The 18,860-nt window shown below is 58.1% G+C and overlaps 2 protein-coding genes across 5 annotated transcripts in view; one reads left to right on the top strand and one right to left on the bottom strand.

The window, feature by feature from the left end:
• The first annotated feature begins 3,724 nt into the window (after positions 1-3,724).
• ATP4B (ATPase H+/K+ transporting subunit beta) lies at positions 3,725-8,531 on the top strand. The gene is made up of 7 exons (XM_068526984.1): positions 3,725-3,836; positions 4,291-4,419; positions 5,339-5,452; positions 5,564-5,763; positions 6,527-6,583; positions 7,750-7,848; positions 8,370-8,531. Exons 1-7 carry the CDS (start codon positions 3,725-3,727, stop codon positions 8,529-8,531), a joined length of 873 nt encoding a protein of 290 aa, XP_068383085.1.
• Positions 8,532-11,800: 3,269 nt separating this feature from the next.
• Positions 11,801-18,860, bottom strand: part of TFDP1 (transcription factor Dp-1) — a 30,358-nt gene continuing 23,298 nt past the window's right edge. For 2 of the 4 annotated variants that reach the window (XM_068526586.1, XM_068526584.1), the window contains 7 exons: positions 18,321-18,486; positions 17,847-17,990; positions 17,262-17,330; positions 16,861-17,012; positions 16,267-16,433; positions 15,206-15,284; positions 11,801-12,309 (listed from right to left, as the gene is read on the bottom strand). In XM_068526586.1, the coding sequence (XP_068382687.1) occupies positions 12,165-12,309; positions 15,206-15,284; positions 16,267-16,433; positions 16,861-17,012; positions 17,262-17,330; positions 17,847-17,990; positions 18,321-18,486 (922 nt within the window). In that variant the 3' untranslated portion in view covers positions 11,801-12,164. Of the gene's footprint in view, positions 12,310-13,854; positions 14,018-14,645; positions 14,994-15,205; positions 15,285-16,266; positions 16,434-16,860; positions 17,013-17,261; positions 17,331-17,846; positions 17,991-18,320; positions 18,487-18,860 lie in introns of those variants that run through there. The other 2 variants (XM_068526583.1, XM_068526585.1) reach the window with 2 other exon arrangements.

The raw sequence follows: 18,860 nt of genomic DNA, 5'->3' as shown, positions 1-18,860 counted from the left end.
CCTGAGACCCACCTGGGGCTCACCTGAGACTCACTGGGGGCACACCTAAGACACACCTGGGACATAGCTGGGACACAGCTGGAGGACACCTGGGGCACACCTGAGACACACCTGGGACACACCTGAGGCACACCTGGGGCACACCTGGGTACGGCCTTGTCTGCCTTGTTCTAGTACATAGTAGGTGCTTGGTACATGTATGGGAAAGAATGACAAGGAAGTGATGGGGGTTGGTTACAGTTTAGAGAGGGAAGGAAGAGAAGGGCCACAGAAATGAAGAACACCCCAGCCAGAAGAGGCCAGGTAACCAACTCCACGCGGGGAGGAGAGGGTCGAGAGGGCAGTGAGATTCTGCCAGTGGGTATGAGGAGACAGGCAGACTCTGTGTAGCAGCCGGGGAAGCAGAAACAAGAACTTGCAGCTGAGCAGGTGGGTTGGTGCGTCCAGCCTGGCACTTACTAGCAGGCGACCTTGAACTGATCTCTTCAAACCCTTCCTGCCTTTTCTTTAACCCATCAGTGTTCAGACGGGTCGGCGGCTCCGGCTCCAAGGCGTGTTGTGGACTGGAGCCCCTTCCGCGTGTGTCCCTCACCGTGTGTCCCTCACCGTGTGTCCCCAGACAGCGCCTCCCAGCAGTGCCAGGGACTCGAATCGCCTGGAGAAATAAAGATCTGCTTCGGTGGGCCTGGAGTGGGGCTGGCACCCGGGTCAGGAACCCCTACGAGAGGCGGTGTCTGAGGACGGCAACTCCCACTGGATTAACGCTGAGCCGAACTACCTCCTGGGGAAGTGGGAAGCATTCAGATAAACGGCGTTAAATATGTTTCCGATCACGGGACTCAGAGATTGAAGAGTGAACTTGGCTCTCTAAGAGGGGTCAAGTACGCAGAGCTTCCCAAACTCATTTGGCCCTTTTTAAAAAGTTTTTATTTAGAGTAATTGTAGATTCACGTGCAGTTATGAGAAATAACCCAGAGGCCCCTGCACCCCTCACCCAGTCCCCCAGTGGTGGCGTCTCCCCAAACTGTAGCTCAGGATCGCAGCGCAGATACCGATGCCACCACAGCAAACGTTCAGGAGCCCCCGACACCCCACGGTCCCCCTTTATAGACTCCCGCCTCCCTCCCACCCCACGGTCGCCCGTTATAGACTCCCACCTCCCTCCCACCCCACGGTCCCCCTTTATAGACTCCCGCCTCCCTCCCACCCCACGGTCCCCCTTTGTAGACTCCCGCCTCCCTCCCACCCCAAACCCTGTCCTGAACCCGGGCGACCACTAATCTGTTCTCCATTTCCATGAAGTTGTCATTTCAAGAACGTTTTCTAAGTGGAAGGTTTACGCCTCAGCCCCGCTCTTTCTTCTCTCCTTGCAGGACTCCAGTGACGCAGACGTTAGGCCTTTCCTACGGCCCCCGGGTCACTGAGGCTGGGCACTTTTTTTCTGGCTCTACTTTCTATTGTTCAAATCCGGAAATTTCTATTGTTTTTTCTTCCATGTCAGTGGTTCTTTCCTCTGTCCCTTCCCTTCTGCTTCTGAATCCATTCTTTGAGCTTTTTATTTTGGTTATTGTATTTTTTGAATCTAAAATCTCCATTTGGTTCTTCTTTGTGTCTTCTATTTCTTTCCTTAAACTTTCTCCTTCTGTTTTTCCATTTGTTTCAAGCACAATCACCATTGCTCGCTGAAGCATTTCACAACCTGTCAGGTGATTTCAGAACCTGTCACCTCAGGCTTGGCGTCTACTGATCATCTCATTTTAACTTCATTTGGAGGTCTTCCCGGTTCTTGCTCTGATGAGTGATTATCCGTTGAAAGCTGGGAATCTTCCTATCATCCAGTCCTTCGGTGTTCGCGGGCTTCCGCTGACCCCACGGCAGCTGTGGAGGGGTGGGCTCCGGTCCCTTGCTGCCGGGGGGTGGGAGTCGAGCCCCCGCATAGGAAGGGAGAGCTCCCGCATCGCCCGGAGCTCACTCTCTTTGGGGCGTCCGTCCCACGTTGTCCCGCGGGACACGCCGAGCAGCCCAGGGCCCCCTCCCCGCCCCAGGCCTCCCCTCCCCACAGGCACGTGTCCCAGGAAGGTCATCGTGACAACGCGTGTGCAGCTCAGCACACACGTTCATGCTTCTGGGAATTCAGAGACTAAGTGTGGAGGATTTCGTTCAAAGACTTCCAGGAAGAATTCATACTGTGCTCGTCCCAAGAGTGTCTCTGTACTTTCCAGACCAGGGCGGCACTGATTCTGTGCACAGCAGTTCCCACCTTGTGTCTTCAGGCCTCGGCGCGGGGGTCCCAGACCCACAGGCTGTGGACGGTGAGACCGCAGCCTAAGGCCACACTGTGTTTTTACTGCCCTAAAGTTCCAAAGCTGTGAAGGGGAACAGTGTGAAGGAAAATGCCTACGATTGGTCCATTCAGAGACTATGAGTCCAAGCTAAAATGCTGCGATTCCATCTGAATTTTAGGGTGTTCGTTTTGCTGACAAACTCTAAATCATCCTAAAGAAAATAAACATAATGGCTAGAGGGCTTTTCACTATTTTTATCCCCGAAGAACACTTCCAATTTGGCTACATGGGTCCCTCAGAGGGAAAGTGACAATGGATGGACGCCCAGCTCTTTGTATACAATCCCCACCTTTTCAGTCGGGTCCTGACTTAGATATTTGTAAAGACGCCTCGGTGCCACGTCATATGTGCCCGGCGCTGCCCTTTCCTCCTAATCTCAGAGGTGGGTGCCCCAGCCATGTGCACCACCAAGGCCGCTTGGTTCTGGCCACGCATCAGGTGGTCCGGGGGCTCGTAGTTGTCCAGACGCTCAGGCCACCCGGCAGGTCAGCTCCCTCAGAAACTCGGGGGTGGGACAGGTGTCACAGGTTTCCAAGGCGCCCCAGGTGGCTCGGACGTGCTGCCAGGCTGAGCGCCCCCTGCCTAGACACTGCCGCGGTCCTGCAGCCACAAGCAAGGCCGCGGGAGCTCCCAGGTCCACTGGGTCCCCGCGGGGTCAGAGTCTGCATTTCAGCAACACGCCCAGGGACCGGTGTGCATTCGGTTTTGAAAACACCTCTAGACTGTATGGCTGTGGATTCCTCCATGGACACAAAGTCCTACAGGGCCCAACACTGGCTCTCAGAGGACACCACGCTCATCACCGAAGCTCAGCTCAGGAGTGACGGGAACCCCTGCGGCCCCGCATCCGGCCGCCCCGGGCACCGGCAGGCTTGGCTCTCCAGCATCAGGAGTGACATCGGCGGGAGCCCCCGCCCCCGCCGGGGTCCCAGCCATCGCCTCATCGTGACCTGGGGCGCCTGCTGCAATCAGCTCAGAACAGGGGGCACCTCGGCCGCGGGTGAGCGTCGGGGTCCAGGCCCCTCCTCGTGCAGACCGCTCTCTTCACACCTCCCTCCCCAAGGAAGTGCGAGTGGGCAGAGCTGGGCACCTGGCAGGCCTCCTTGCTCATTATCAGAGCAGATAAAGTTCCGGGCCAAGGGCACCCGAGAGGAGGAGTGAGCCACCCTGATTTGCCCAGGGAGGGGGTGGAGGGGCACCTGACGGCAGGGGAGCCCGCCAGGCCTGCCCAGGCGCCGGCGCTTGACGGCCGAGCAGCGATAACACCCTGCTGGGCTCGCCCCGGAACCCAGAGCCGCAATGCCCTTGACCTCTGAGGGGGAGACCATAAAACCCAAGGGGACGTCCTCCCCCAAGTGTCCTTTGGCAGGAGCGGGGCGATGGCGGCGCTGCAGGAGAAGAAGTCATGCAGCCAGAGGATGGAGGAGTTCCAGCACTACTGCTGGAACCCGGACACGGGCCAGATGCTGGGCCGGACGCTGTCCCGCTGGGGTCCGTGCGGCAGGGCAGGGGCGCCGGGGGAGGGCAGGGGACCAGCCAGCAGCCGCGTGGGGCTGGCGGTCTCAGTGCCCAGACGCAGGCCCTGGCCGGCCTCTCCTCCCCCACTGGGTGATCCCAAAGGCCCCCCTCAGCCCTGACGGCCCCTGACACCCCCGGGCACCTGAGAGCGGGGAGCAGCTAAGGATCAGCCCCAGAGGCTCAGCCTTAGATTTGAGAACAGCGGTGTTAAAGCTACGCTCCTAAAACTATAATTTTTTAAAAGGCTTTTAAGTTAAGGGGTGCAGGGTTATTGGGGTGATGAGAATGGTCTGGAACCAGATAACGGGATGGGTGCCCAGCGCCGTGCATGAACGCTCACCCTGAGCGGTGACGCGTTTGGTGGGCTGCACGCGTGTTCCCCGCGACCAAGCAGCTGTCGCTGCGTCTGACCCGCCTCTTCCTGCAGTGTGGATCAGCCTCTACTACGTGGCCTTCTACGTGGTCATGACCGGCATCTTCGCCCTGTGCATCTACGTGCTGATGTGCACGATTGACCCGTACACTCCCGACTACCAGGACCAGCTCAAGTCACCAGGTACTGGGCGTCGGGCCCTGCTCTGCCCGGGGCTGCCGGGTCAGGACACGACCCCGCGGGGAGAAGGTCGGGGAGGACGGCCACCAGGGGATCAGGAAGGGGGCCGAGGGGAGCTCGGCGTCCGTGTGGTGTCACCAGCACCAAGGCTGCCCTCCTGTGGAGGCCTCGCCTCCCCAGCAGCAAAGTAGGTCCAGAGCACGAGTGCCGTCTAAGTGCAGCGTGGCCCGTGCGACGAGGGGTCGGAGCCAGTGCCAAAGAGGAGGAAGTCGCTGGTGGCAAGACTCCCAAAACCTGGGGAGGGTGTTTGGACCGAGACCCCCCCCCCCCACGCAGCCAGCTAACCTGCGGTGCCTGCAGAAAACAAAAACAAAGGGAGGGGGGAGAAACGAAGGAAGGAAAGCTTCTTCCAGCCCAGCTACTCAGAGTGTTTGTCACCCCTGCGTCCTTAACTCTTTCTGAGGAAGATAATAACCCAAGAACATCCCACAGCAGCACTGAGCTCTGCCACCCTCGGTGGATCCTCTGCAAATCGTCGTGACAACTGGGGCTCAATTTTTTGAATCAACCAATGGATAAAACATGGAGGATTTCGATGTCATTTCAGAACAGAACGTAATAGATTACAAGCTTGAGAACACACTGATAGAATGTGCCCCAAACCCAGAGGCTGGCAGGCAGGCAGGCTTCCTGTGGGAGGGACCCGCGGGCCCTGGCCAGGCCTTGTGGGACGGCGCGGCCCCCCAGCCCCTGGGCAGGGTCCCGGGCCCTGCTGGCTGCAGCCTCCTCGCCAGGGGCGGGGGGACCCTCGAAGGCCTGGCCCCAAAGCGTCCCAGGCACGGCCTCCCCCAGGCCGGGGCCAACCGCCCAGCAAACAGCCTGGATGTACAACCAAAGACCAAGCGTCACGTTCTTTTTCCAGGGGTGACCTTGAGGCCAGATGTCTACGGGGAGAAAGGCCTGGACATTTCCTACAACGTGTCTGACAACAGGACCTGGACAGAACTAACGCAGGCCCTGCACCACTTCCTGGCAGGTAGAGTGTAGAATGCACCTCAGTCTCCGTTCTTTCCTCGTCTCAGGAACCCCCGGGGGCGGGGAGGGGGGCTGCAGCTCGGGCAGGGCTGCAGGTGTGTCTGTCCCCCAGGCTACTCACCCGCGGCCCAGGAGGACAACATCAACTGCACGTCCGAGAGGTACTTCTTCCAGGAGAGATTCCTGGCCCCGAACCACACCAAGTTCTCCTGCAAGTTCACAGCAGACATGCTGCAAAACTGCTCGGGCCGGCCGGACCCCACCTTTGGTTTTGAGGAAGGAAAGCCGTGTTTCATTATCAAGATGAACAGGGTGAGTGAGGGGGTCAGAGGTGAGAAGGGAACCGGGCCCCTGTCTCTCCTGCACGTGTGCCAGCGGCGAGCGTGCCTTCCCTCAAACACAACTGGGAGCTGCCATCCAGACCCACCACCCACTTGACCGTGGCGTGCGCCCCCCGCAAGCCACAGAGCCTGGGGCAGCCCTGTGTGCACGGCGCCTGGAGGAAGCCGGGCCGCGGTCAGCGCGGGGAGGGCACCTGGGAACCGTCTGGGGACAGGCGCAGAGAGAGGCTGCCCGTGAGAACACAGCAAACCACGGGAGGCACATCCACGCTGCGGGGAGAGGGGACATCTCGGCAGGGCCCCGGGGAGGGTGGGGTCTGAGGACCCGGCTCCACGCTGGCATCTGCGTGGCACTCTTCATTTTCCTCCCTAAGAGGCCGGGGGGGCCACGCACTGGCACACCGCGCTGGGCCCCCGGGCCCAGCTGGGGTGCGGTCCCGGCTGCTTGGCAGGTGTGCAGCGAGGGAGGGCAGTGGTCCCCACGAGCCAGGAGGGCACTGCACTGGACCCTGGGCACCAGCAGGCGCATCTGGGGGCCGGGCCGTCGGCACAGGTGGGCTTGGGGAGCTCAGACCCCCGTCCAGCTCTGCCACCTGCCGGCCAAGACCACGGCCCCGGCGTGGAGCTTCCGGCTTTGAAGCAGGAGTTGGTACACCCCCCCAGACCCTCCCCGGCACCCATCCTCCGCGCTCACAGACGGGCACAGAGGCCACGTCCGAACCTTTCCCTTTCAGATCGTCAAGTTTCTCCCCGGCAACAGCACAGCCCCCAGGGTGGACTGCACATTCCTGGTGAGTGACCGGCCACAGCTGTCTTGTTTAGTCTGGAAAACCTGCGGGAAATACTGATCTGGTTTTCCCTAAAATCACCTCAACCGTCAGCCTAACAAGCCAGGTGCATGAATTGCATGAACCTTCACTTAAGAGTGGTTTTATCATGGGGGATTAAAAACGTGGTAAGAATTATCAAGAAAAAATGTTCTATATGGTATTGCAAGATGCCAAATGGCACAGCTATATGATCCTGGAGAATAGTTTTACTGTCTCTGGAAAAAACAACAACAACAACAACCTGGTAAGAAAAACAACCCTCGTCATTGTTTTACTTCAAAAAGCATTTGGGACAGTGTATCACTGACATGCTTCAAAATGTTTGTGGCTATTTGGAAAAACCAAGGCACTTCTACTACGCTGCTTTGTCCTTTTTATTTGCTTATTTACAAAAATATGCAAGTTACCGACAGCTACTGTTGTCTGGCAGTGTGTGTATATAAATGCTGCCAACAGTTGGCATTAATTTAGTCCAGTTTTTCTCAAAACATGCTTTTAAGTACAACATGAAAAAACTAAATTTGTCTTCACTGAATATTTTCTAAAGTTTGTTTTCACGATCACGCCCTCAGCCAAGGCTCTCTGCCGTCAGCATGGGTGCCCCACCGGGGTGACCCCCCCCCCCCACAAAGCCTGCAGTCTCCCCGGAGCGCAGCATTCGTCCTGTTTTGTTTTTCCTCGTTGAGTTTCCTCGACCACACATGTGTAGGCTGACCCGGGATCTGCACAGACACCAAAGTACCCTTCCTCTGCCCTCAGACGAGCTCAAGCCGTCGGGCGATTCGCTGGCTCTGACAGTGAAAGGAAGCAAACCCCACGACAGCGTATGGGTCCTTCCCGAGTCTCGGCAGATCAGCCGCCCAGCCTTGTGGGCCTTCATTCCCACACGCTCGGCTCTATTGCCTTTTTTATCCTAAGAGGGTTTAAAATGGAAGAAAATACAAGTTTGATAAGTCACCCGGGGTCTTGCTCGGCTGATGATAAAGATGAGATCTAGTTTATGCCAACTGCACATGTGGTCACGGCGCACACGTACGCACACACGTGGACTTGCGTGCAGAAGCATGCGTGGCGCGGACACGAGTGCGCCACATCCGGCCTTTCTCACGGTGGCCTCTCGCCCGCAGGACCAGCACCGGGATGCCCCGGCCCTGCAGGTGGAGTACTTCCCACCCAGCGGCGTCTACAGCCTGCACTACTTCCCCTACTACGGGAAGAAGGCCCAGGTACGTGTGCGCCACTGTCCCCAGCAGCTGCTCCGGAACCGGATCAAACTGAGCAGTCACTAGCAGAAGGGAAGCCCTAATGTTTCACCTGTAAAAACGAAACAAGGCCGTACTTAGCCCAGCCGGACCACTTAATCTTCGGGTGCTTCCCAAACCCATGTTCTCGTAACTACCTGAAAACACATCGTTCTCACGTAAAATAAATATCAAATCTAATCTTTTACCTTCCAAGGGCCTCCTTAGAAGGCCCTTAGACAACTGCATATCCATTTAAAATCATTTTCTCCAAATCTCTTGCTTTATCCTCTGTGTTGTTTTTATATTAATTTTCATCAAGTGTAATTTCAAGTTGAATCTGTCACTGGTCTGTCCACCGCCCCCACCCCCTGGGCCAAGTCTCCTCGTTTCTAAGCAGGGAGACATTTGTGTCCCAGTGAGTCCCGGGCGGCTCTCGGGCGACATGAGAGCACCCAGCCAAGCGCCCGGCCGCCCTCGAGGGTCCTAATGCACGTCCGCTTCAGCCCCACTACAGCAACCCGCTGGTGGCCGCGAAGTTTCTCAACGTCCCCAGGAACAGGGAGGTTGTCATCGTGTGCAAGATCCTGGCGGAGCACGTGACCTTCGACAACCCCCATGACCCCTATGAGGGGAAGGTGGAGTTCAAGCTGAAAATCCAGAAGTAGAGGAGCCAGGCAGCTGGCCCCCAGGTGCAGGGTGACCGCAGACGCCGCATCCAGCTGAATCCGGCACCGGAGGCAGCTCCGCACCAGACAGGCCCCCGTGCACCCAGCTCTCAGAGCCAGAATCCTGTGAAATCTCTGTCACTTTTTAAGTAGAATTTGTAGCCACGATAAAAACGCTGGGCTAACACGGTGACCCTAAGGCAGCAGCTGTGCAACTAACAAGACCCCAAAAGGACTCATCTCTTCCACGTGGACATCACCTTTCTTGCTGTAATTTATTTTTTCTATACGTTAATATGAAGACCGGTAGTGCATTGATATGAAACGTGACTTAGGATTTCATGCATTCTGGTTGCCGGCTTTAAAAAATGCAATTCCTATACTGTAAAAATCAAGTTTATTAAATTCACTCTTAATCTATGTAAAAGAGTCATGTCTCTCCTGATGAGGGGGAAGAATTAACTAAAAACTCAAACTAACTGAAATTCAGTTAACTAAATTAACTTAAGAAGAATTAACTAAAATTAATGAACTAAAAAACCTCTCCCTTTAATACTTCCAGTTGCAAGTCAGGGACATTACAAACCAGAGTGGAAGGGGCTGCCCCGAGAGCGCACAGTTCTGGGACGTAAGGGTGTCCCCACGCGGCGAAGCCCAAACCCCAGAGGTGACCTTCCTCAGAGCACAGTCTCCCCTCCAGCCTCCAGGGCGGGGGGCAGTCTGTAGCCCCAGCCCATTCAGAAAACCCTGAAACGAGAACATTCTGTCCCAAGGACAAACCTGCTCTCACCTGTCGCCCACTTTTCACCCCACCCGGAGCTGGCAGCCCGGAGTCCTAACCCCACGGAAGAAGCCCCGCAGAGGCTCAGGGGACAGGGGACCCGCAGCCCAGCCCCGAAGGCTGCCGGGGCCCGGGGTGCGGGCGTCTCTGCTCCGCGTTGCCGACCCCACCGGCAAAAACCCTGAGCCACCTGGGAAGTGCCACGTCAGGCCAGAGATCAGGCCACCTCAGGGATGTCACGACACATCAGAGGTTGGAGGTCAGGGGTCAGAGGTCCAGCCACCCCAGAAGAGACACCGAGGCCTCGATGGGGGTGGGGTGGGGGTGCCCGTCGGGGGGCCCGAGCACAGTAGGCTGCCTGACTCGGGGTCCCTCCTCCAGCTGCCCTGGGAGGCCGGGGCCGCTGATTCCATTTCACAGGGAAGGAGACCGAGGCCCAGCAGCTGGAGGGGCTGCCCCCGCGGGGGGGTGCAGGGGACCCGGCTACCTGCTGACCACAAAGCACCCCTTGGAAAGAAGTGCTAGAACCTTCTGTCAAGTTGCTGTCGAATACACGGAACAACCAGCACCTGGGGGAGGGGTGGCACAGGCTCTGGGGTCAGAGGTCAGAGGCCTAGGTTCGAGTCCGGACGTTCCTCTCTCGGGAGCTCGCTGACGCGCCCCGGGGACCCCTGCTGCGCCAACACCCGGAGTCAGTACTCGGCCCAAGTAGCCACAGGCCTCCTGGTTGGCAGAACCCCACTACTCACCAGCTTGTAAGATGTGACCTTTGGAATCAAACACCTCCCCTGGAGGTCACAGACCACACGGCAGGGAAGCGGGCGTGGACGGACGCAGGCTGGACACCCTGACGGGCGACGCTCCGGGATGCCTGGGCCACAGCTGACCACCTACCAGGAGGAGCAGGAGAGGCGACGATGCCAGAACCTCGTCCCCCGTCCAAGGCGCTCCCGCGGCAGCGGAGCCAGCAGACCCTCGGCCACCCGGGTCACCACCGGTGGAAGGTCGGGGGTCTCCTGCCCGCGCCCGGGTGCCCAGCTTGGCCAGACCCACCCGGGTGCCCTGGAAGAGGAGGGGCCGCAGGGGCGCAGCCGCAGGGGACTCGGCCGGAGACGCGGGGCTGGCCGCATCCTCACCGCACGGGCGCCGACACCGCCCCCGTCTCTCCAGCCACAGCCCTCAGGGCACTTCAGGCAGCCACAGTCAGGAAGAAAGGAGGAACTGCCGCATCCCTCAGGAGACGCGACTCTGCTCAAGGCCGCAACCGTGCCCTGCAACGTCCACGGATGTCTTCGACCAACGTGAATAAAACACTGAGCTGCCCCATCTCACCTTTCGATCTGACTCTTCTTCCGAAAGTCGAATCCATAAAGTCTGTCTCGACTTCTAGGATCAGGGAGAAAGGCAAGGAACGACCTCGGCCTGGCTCTCTCACCGTGGGCGTGTCCGCGAGGGCATCCAGCCTGCATCCCTCCGCCCCCTGCTTCCCTGTGGAGCTTCGTGACCTTTCTGGGATGTGTTTGCAAAGCTCGCGTTTTGTAAGGATTCGCACGTTAAAGGTCGTGGGTACGTTTCTTCTAAAAACAAGGCAAGGCACAGACTCTCTCCCCACCACCGGCCGCGTCCCCGGGACCTCCTTCCTCGGCCCCGCCGCTGGGCAGCGGCAGGACAGGCTGGGGGCCTCGGCGGGTCCTGCGTGCACTGCTGGGCCTGGGCCCTCTCCTCCCTCCAGAGAAGGGCACGGCTGACGGGACAAAACGAGCTCCCGACAGCAATCCCGAATCAGAGGGACACACGACTTGTTTAAAATGCCCATGCGCACTTTATTAATAAAAACTAACAGTGCCAAGTTAAACAAGTCAAACAATTAAAGTCTCTTTATTCCACAAAATATTACAGAAAAGTTTGTGTTCCAATAAAAAGACTATTATTTTAGAACAGGCAGCTAACAGCAACTGTGCAGTTAATGGTTCTTGGTGAATAAGTTTTAAAAGAGACTACTGCCTGTCCTGAAATTCCTTTTTCTTTTTATAAAAAAAGAACTATTAAAAATGATTGACAAATTTTGAGTTAAAAAACTGTTAAAACATTCTCTATATTTAATTTCAACTTTATAATAGATTACAGGAAGATGCTTACGAAACAAATACAACATTTGTTTCAGTACATGTCTTTAAATGACAGACTTATAAGTATGTAAACAACTATATAATAAAAGTTCCCAAACGCTGCCTGTAAGAAATCAGGCAAATTTTACTATAAGCAATAAACCATTCCAAGCTTTCAGACAGTTTCCATAGCTGCACCAGCATGGCAGTAAACTTTTACCAAACCAAACAAACAAAAACCAAAAAGAACTTCGCAATTCGTTGGCTGCAACACAGAGCAAAACCAAAGTAGAAACCCGATGGAGTCACGCAGTCAATATAATTTAAGGGAAATAAGGTCGTAATAAAACGTCGGGAAGCAGAGCCTCGCCATCTGCCGGTTCCGCGGCGCCTCCCCCTCGGCGGCTGCCTCGGGCCCGCCGGGCAGCAGGGCCTTTATCTCCCTCGGCGTGGACGGAGCACAACGTCTCCAGCAAACTCGGCAAGAACTGTGAAGGGGCGAAATGAACTCTGAATTTTAAAAAAACAGCAAACGAAAACACAAAATCCGAAAGAGTAAAGAGAGGCCGTGCGTCGGCATCAGACACTCGTCAGGACCCCGCAGAGAACGGCGCGTTGCTTATCGGCGGCGCACGCCGAGCCCAGCGGCTCAGCGCGCTCTTCTCGGGAGGAGGACGGAAGACACAGAAGGACCCCCGTTCACAGCCGTTCTCCTCCCGGACGCGTCCCTGGAGCCGACGGGGCTCAGTCCTCCTCCTCGTCCTCGTGGAAGTCCTCGTCCTCGTCCTCCTCCCCAACGTACGACACGGGCGTCTCCACCCGCGACCCGCTGTACTGCGACCCGCTGGAGCTCGTGGCCAGTGCCCCATCCGCGCCGTTGGCCAGGTCACTGCAAGGACAGGAGGTGTCAGTGGCCGCGTCTGCGGCGCCAGAGACGGGCCGGCGTCCCCGGGAGGTCTGGGTGTTCTCAGCTACACGAACAGAAACGGAAAACCTCACCCACGTGCAGCACAGAACCCAACACTCCCGAGGCTGACCTCACCCGTCACGCCCCCTTCACACATCACCACTGGACGAGGGGCCCCAGCAGGGCCCCGACACTGAGTCCTCCCCATTTATCATCACGTCGGAAGCGAGACTCAGGCACAGCAACCGGAAGACCCCCGAGACTCTCCTCCCAGGCCTCCGCCCGTGACTTCCCTGCCCTCCCCGAAGGGTGGGAGCCGGGGAGTAAAGGGGCACCCAGTGAGCGTGTGCTGGCGTGTGCGTGTGCCCGCTCGTGGAAACTCCGTCCCAGGCCCCACCCTCAGCTCCTCCGGCGTCTGTGCTGAGCCAGGAAGCTGAGGGTGACGGGCGCGTCTTACTGCAGCCTGCGCCTCCAGGACGGCCCCGAGGACCCACGGCTCTTGCAGGTTTTATTTTTTGGAATGCCGCCTGACGAGGGTCCCTGGGGCGGGCCCAGGCGGGGACCACGGACCCAGGGGGCAGAGCTGCGGGGCTGGGCTCTAGAGCAGCCAGAGCTGCCCAGCCCCGCGCCCCCGTCTTCAAATGGGTCGCTGGAACCCACCCACATTTGCATCATGCTCCTGGGAGCCTCATCCGGAAACACATGACAACCTCTGGTTGCCACAACTGGGGCTGGGGGGTGCTAGCATCTGAGGCCGAGGGCACAACCCAGTGCCCCACAAGGCACGGCAGCACCCACAGCAAAGAGTGGTCCGGCCCAAGATGTCAACAGGCCCCCGGGCGAGACCCCGGCCTAGAATGGAGGGGCTTTAGGAGCCGGAATCCTGGGCAAAGACCCCCGGCTTCAGCCACCGCCCGCGTCCCAGCACAGCGCACACGAGACGCGGAGGGTCAGCTGTGGTCAGTTACGGTCCCAGGGCACCAAGGGGAGACGGCCACGCCCACCGCGAGGGGAGGGAAGGCGCCGTTTCTTCTGAGCTACAACTTGCTCAGGCGCCATCACAAGTCATTCAGTGTCTTCATGTCTGAGCTGAACAGCAAGGGAAGGTCCCGAGGGGACCCCGACCTAGGGCTACAACTTGACACAGGTCCTCCAGGCCCCAGACTCGGAGGAGGCCTGTCTCCACGCGGAGACACAGCGGCACCCCTGGGGGGTCCTCACGGCATCCTCTCTGCGCCCGACCTGTGGCCTTCAACTGCTCTCCACAAAACGGGGGAGCTTATTTGGTAAACCGTGAGTCTGTTTAAAGATAACAGGACACGAAAGGGTCAGAACCACCCTGGAAACGCGGCCGTGATACACTTGAATCAGACGGCATGGGGCAGGGGGAGGGCGATGACTGAGTAAAAGGGCTCCTGTCCCGCCACGCGGGTCAGGACCCTGAGAGGCCGGTGGCACCACAGAAGCCCCACAGGCCAGAGCTGCACAGATGCCTAACGTTAAAGGTGTTTTCCCGTTGGCAGAAAACCACACGCATTTATCTTAATACCTTTCACTGGTATTTACTGACGCTGCTCTTCGACAAAGTAATCCCACATCTGGGAAAGCCAGCCTGGCGACCAAGCCAGGAAGGGTGGAAAACTGAGCCATCAGGCTGCTCGTTGCAGCTTTTCTTGTAACTGGGAACCACCTAAATGTTGAACCAGAGGGCAGCTCAATAAACAAAAAGGGCCTTTGTAAAAACAGCGTATCCACCACCAGGGTCAGTATCTCTTCTGAAATGGTAATGGCTTTGCTTCCCTCTTTAGAAAACCTGACGTGAGCCTCTGAAATTTAATCAATAAAAAGAATTTCTTAAAGAGGAACGTTTAGGAAATACCCAAATTCCACCTCTTGGTATAACCAGTGTTCAGATTTTACAAACTGGGCTACACACACAGCAGCAGATGCAGAGTTAAAAACGGAACCAACCTCAGTCAAAACCCAAACAGGTGCAGACACCCTGCGGCCTCCCTCAGCCCCGCCGAGGTCGACACAGACCCCACGGGCGCTGGGACCCTCACGGGGCGACCCCGCCCCTCCCTCAGGGCCACACTGTGGCCGGACCAGCGCTGCACGGGGACCAGAGGACACGGTGCCCGCAGAGCCCCCTCGAAGGTGTGCACACGTGACTTATCAGTCAATTCCATTTTGTTGGACCTACACTCTACTGATTTCACTTACACTTTAAGAAACTGAACATTTATTGATATTTAGAATTGATATAAATATGTATATCACATAATACTACACAAAAAATAAAACGACTGTTTTGTCACTACTTAACTTTGAAATTACTTTACATGTATCTTTAAAAAACTAAGACAAACCCTGAGGCCTGACATGGTTCTGCTCTGTGGGACTGCTAGGTCAAAAGTCAAATACACATTGATTTAAATGATAAAGCTCCTTCGATAATATAAAATACATTCAATACACAGTAAGGTGAAAAAAAAGGAACAATATTATATGCGTATTGTGACTTCAAGTGTGTTTAAAAAACAATTAAAAAAAGAGATGGAGAAATAGCCTGTCACTCAGGCTGCCGGCCGTGGGGTTCAGGTGGCTTTGCCCGCGCTTCACTGAAGTACTTTTCAAAGAAATAAAAACCACGTACTACTTTTAACCTTTAGAGGAAAGAAACCAATCAGAAAAAACAAATCTCCTTTGCACAACGGACGAGCTCTGGGGGGCGTCCGGAGTGGGGGGAGGTCTGCCCTGCACTGGGAGCCCCGTTCCGAGCGGCTGAGCAGCGGTTGTTCACACACGACTCCGGGCGTCCCGCTGCCAGGTGACAGTGGCCCCACCACCCCCAGGCCCCACCGGGGACAGCAGTTACCTGGCAGAGAGCCTTGTGCCGTTGGCAGTTGAAACTGCCGACGTGACAAAGACACCACCGAGTGATCCCTGAGCCATTTCTGGAAAGAGAAAGAAAAGAAAGCAAATTTCACAAAGCAGAGACCGCAGGAAACAGGCCCACGAGCTGAGACAGGACGGCTCTCCAGGCGAGGCCCCTCAGGCCGCCCAGCGCCACGCCCGCTACCAGCCAGAAGGCAGCCCGCTCGCTGGGCCCGGCCACCGGACCAAGCCTCGCGAAGACAGCACGGAAGTCCTCCCTTTACTTCTTTGAATCGGTGCAGCCACTGACGCCGCCACCACAGTGCCACGGAAGGGCAACCGTCACCATAACGCAGAGGCGGGACCCAAGGGGAGAAAGGACCTATGTCGACCCCCGTCCTGGACGCAGCTGTATCGCCAAGAACGGGGGCCGGAGCGAGGGCAGCGGGGGTCTCACAGGGCAGCTGCTGGCATCGAGACGGGGTGGGAGGCACCACTTTCACTGGACGCTCTGAGGCCAGACGCCCACTTACTCTGAGCCGCTGGGAGCGCTCAGGGAGTAAATCCACACCAGAGGCGCAGGGGCTGCTTCTCCTCTCTCACCACAAAGCCCTTCCCCTCGGTGGCTGGGACGCCCCAGCTCAGCCAAGGAGCCGGCAGAACGGATGCCGGGGACCCAAGCAGGCACCTCACACCTGCCGTCAGGGGCAGGCCCAGGGCTGCCAAGACGACACTTTTCTCGGTCACTTTGCTGCAGTGACTAAGCCACTCCCTGGGGTCGGGTCCACGCCTGCCACGCTCCTCACAGACCTGGGGCCCTACCTGGAAGGTGAGGTCCCGACGTAACACCTGCACCGCATGAACCACACGGCTCGGCCTTGTCGCCGCCCCCCGCCCCCCTTGTCCCGAGGGGCCACGGCCCCGCCAGATGGCGTCCTACGGCTGCCGCACCGGCACCCCACAGCCCGCCACCGTCCCACGCCCCATTTGTCTCTGCTCTGGGCACCGGGCGGGAGCCAACCCCAGCGGAGGGGCGGGCGTTCCGTCCAGGACGGAGCGGACCTGTCACGTAGGGTTCCAGCGCCTTCGGCACCAAACTTCTCGCCACCTTCAGGTCGTCGGCGGAGCAGCTCCCGGACTCCAGGCCGCAGGCCATCCCCATGCGCTTCAGCACCTCGATGTCATCGTGGATTTCAAATGTGTTGTCAAAATTAAACAGGTACTCAAACCTCGAGGAGAAAGTCACCGTCAGAAGAGCGCCGTCTCCACGACGGAGTTGGACACCTGGCTCGGGGGCCCCGAGCGGGACACCCCGCTCACCCCAAACCCTCCCTCAACCACACAACCCACCAGCTCAGAACCAGCAACCAGGGAGCGCGGGCGGCACCTACGCAGCCCGGGGCTGCCGGCCGCCCCCAGGCCGCCCCCGGACGGGCCCCGAGCACCGCCTGCTGTCCTGACAACAGCCCTCCTTCTCAAGGAGACGCAGTCAGGGAAGCGAGGAGGACCCCTGCAAGGTAAGGACGCTGGAAGACCGTACTCGGTGGCTGCAAGTGAGACACGCAGCGAATCAACCAGACGGGCCACCTTCTCCCCGCCCCCACCCCCCCGACCAGGCGTCTTCACGCAGCCAAGGCCCTTCCCGCCACAACCTACTTGTCGTTGGAAATGCTGCAGTCGATGACTGTCTTCTTGCTGGTGTTCACGATGATGAAAGGCAGGTGGATGACGGAGTTGGCGGGGGGCGGCCGGCTGGCCTGCTGCTCCGCCTGGCGGTTCCTCTGCACCAGGTTCTTAAAGGCGATTTGCTAAAAAGATGCACGATTGACGTGCACCCACACCTGCCGCCGCCGGCCACCTGACCCTCCCTGGGCGTCAACGGCCCTGCCCGGCCCCCCCTTAGAGACCAGAGCGGCCGGGGGACGCAAGCTCCAAGGAGCCACCCAGCGGAGAACACATGTCCAAAAACCAAACACGTGGAGGGGAGACGACGGGGACACGGGCGCCCACGCCACCAAACAGCAATCACGCTGCCTCCACGGCAGGCGCTGCATTACCTGCAGGATAAGTTCCTGGAGCTGCGACTGTTTCTGCTTTATTCTTTCCAGCCTTCTCTGTCTCTCCACCTTCAAAGACAAGCCATCGACATAAAACATCACCACAACTGGTTTCCACAGCGTATTTTAAAATCCAAGGCAACACAGGGTCACCTAGGAAAGGTCCTCGCCGAAAACGTGTGCCCTGGGCCTGACGGTGGGGAAACAGAAGAACCTAGAATGTGGCAGACGCTGCGGGCACAGGCCAGTTTCTCTTCGTCTCGAAACTACACAACCTTCTTCCATCTTCTCATCTTTTGGACACGGCTATGTTATCTTTTTAAAAACCCCACAAACTGGGACGCAGAGTTCACCCACACTGGGGGCACCCCGCCGCCCGGGCTGGGCCGACTGCCCCGCCACGAGCGTCTGCAGCCCCAGACGGACGGAGGGTCACTGTCAAGTGGGAAAGCACGGACGTGATCAGGGGCTTCAGGACACGGGGACATCTGCCCCCCACCTCCGCCCAAGACACTCAGCAGGGGCCAGTGGTGCAGACGACCAACGCCTGTTAGGAACACGCGGCGGCCGCAAGGCTGGAGATACCTCCAGGTTCTGACACTCCTGGGCGGAGTTGGTGGGCAGGCCGATCCACCTGATCTCCTTCTTCTCCTTGGAGATGATGTTCATGGCCATCAGCACGTTCAGGGCGTCGTAGACGCGCCGTCTGATGTTCTTCTGGTCGTAGGCCTGGCGGAGACGGAGGGGGTTTCCAGACGGCCCAGAACCCAAACACACCGGAGGCTGTGCACCGCCCGCCCCCCGTACGGTCCCGCTCAGCCCGGTCCCGCTCAGCCCGCCGGGCCAGGCAGGGGGCGTCGCCACGGGGAGGCGGCCGACACACGGGGCCGGAGCCGGTGCGCGCCGTGGAAGCGCTGGGGACGCTGGGGCATTGCCACACAAGCGGGTCAGGACACCTTTGGAAGCGTTTTCAGAACTTCTCCACATGCCTGAGGTTGTTCCAGACACGGACGGCGGGCCGGGTGCCCTGTCCACCAGCCCCGCCACGCACACACTCACCGACTCGTTCGGTAAGATGTGGTTGTCGGCAGCACTGAACTCTGCCACCAGCTCATCCGCCACCTCGTTGTAGGACGTGGTCCCCTTCCGCTGCACCTTCTCGCAGACCTTCATGGAGAAATGCCTCAGCCCCTTACCGTTCTTCTCCCCTTTCCTGTTACGCTTCCTTCAGAAACACAACAGAAAAGCAGCGGCCTCAGCACACAGCGCCAGCCCAGGATCCAGACCCGCCGCCTAGGACTGGCGGGCACCTCGAGGGGGTCCCGCGGGCTGCGCTCAACCGAGCAGGGACGGGAGCCTGGCTCCGTCTCCCCGTCCAGGGACCCCCTCCTTCCTTTAAAGGCCGGAGAACAAACTTAAGTGGCCGGACCTTACATGTGTATCTTCAACTCTCGGGAAAAGTAGGGCACATGACCCAAAGGGCAGACCCCAGGACACGCCTGATGTGTATCGAGACGCCAAACGCTGCTTCTCAAAAAGATGTCGACCGACATCAGGAGTTATGGAAGTTCTGCTGCAAATACAGGAATCTGGGGGCAA

The sequence above is a fragment of the Eschrichtius robustus genome, chromosome 18 (assembly GCF_028021215.1).
Source record: "Eschrichtius robustus isolate mEscRob2 chromosome 18, mEscRob2.pri, whole genome shotgun sequence".
NCBI lineage: Eukaryota > Metazoa > Chordata > Mammalia > Artiodactyla > Eschrichtiidae > Eschrichtius > Eschrichtius robustus.
This window is presented reverse-complemented; position numbering and strand designations above follow the sequence as displayed.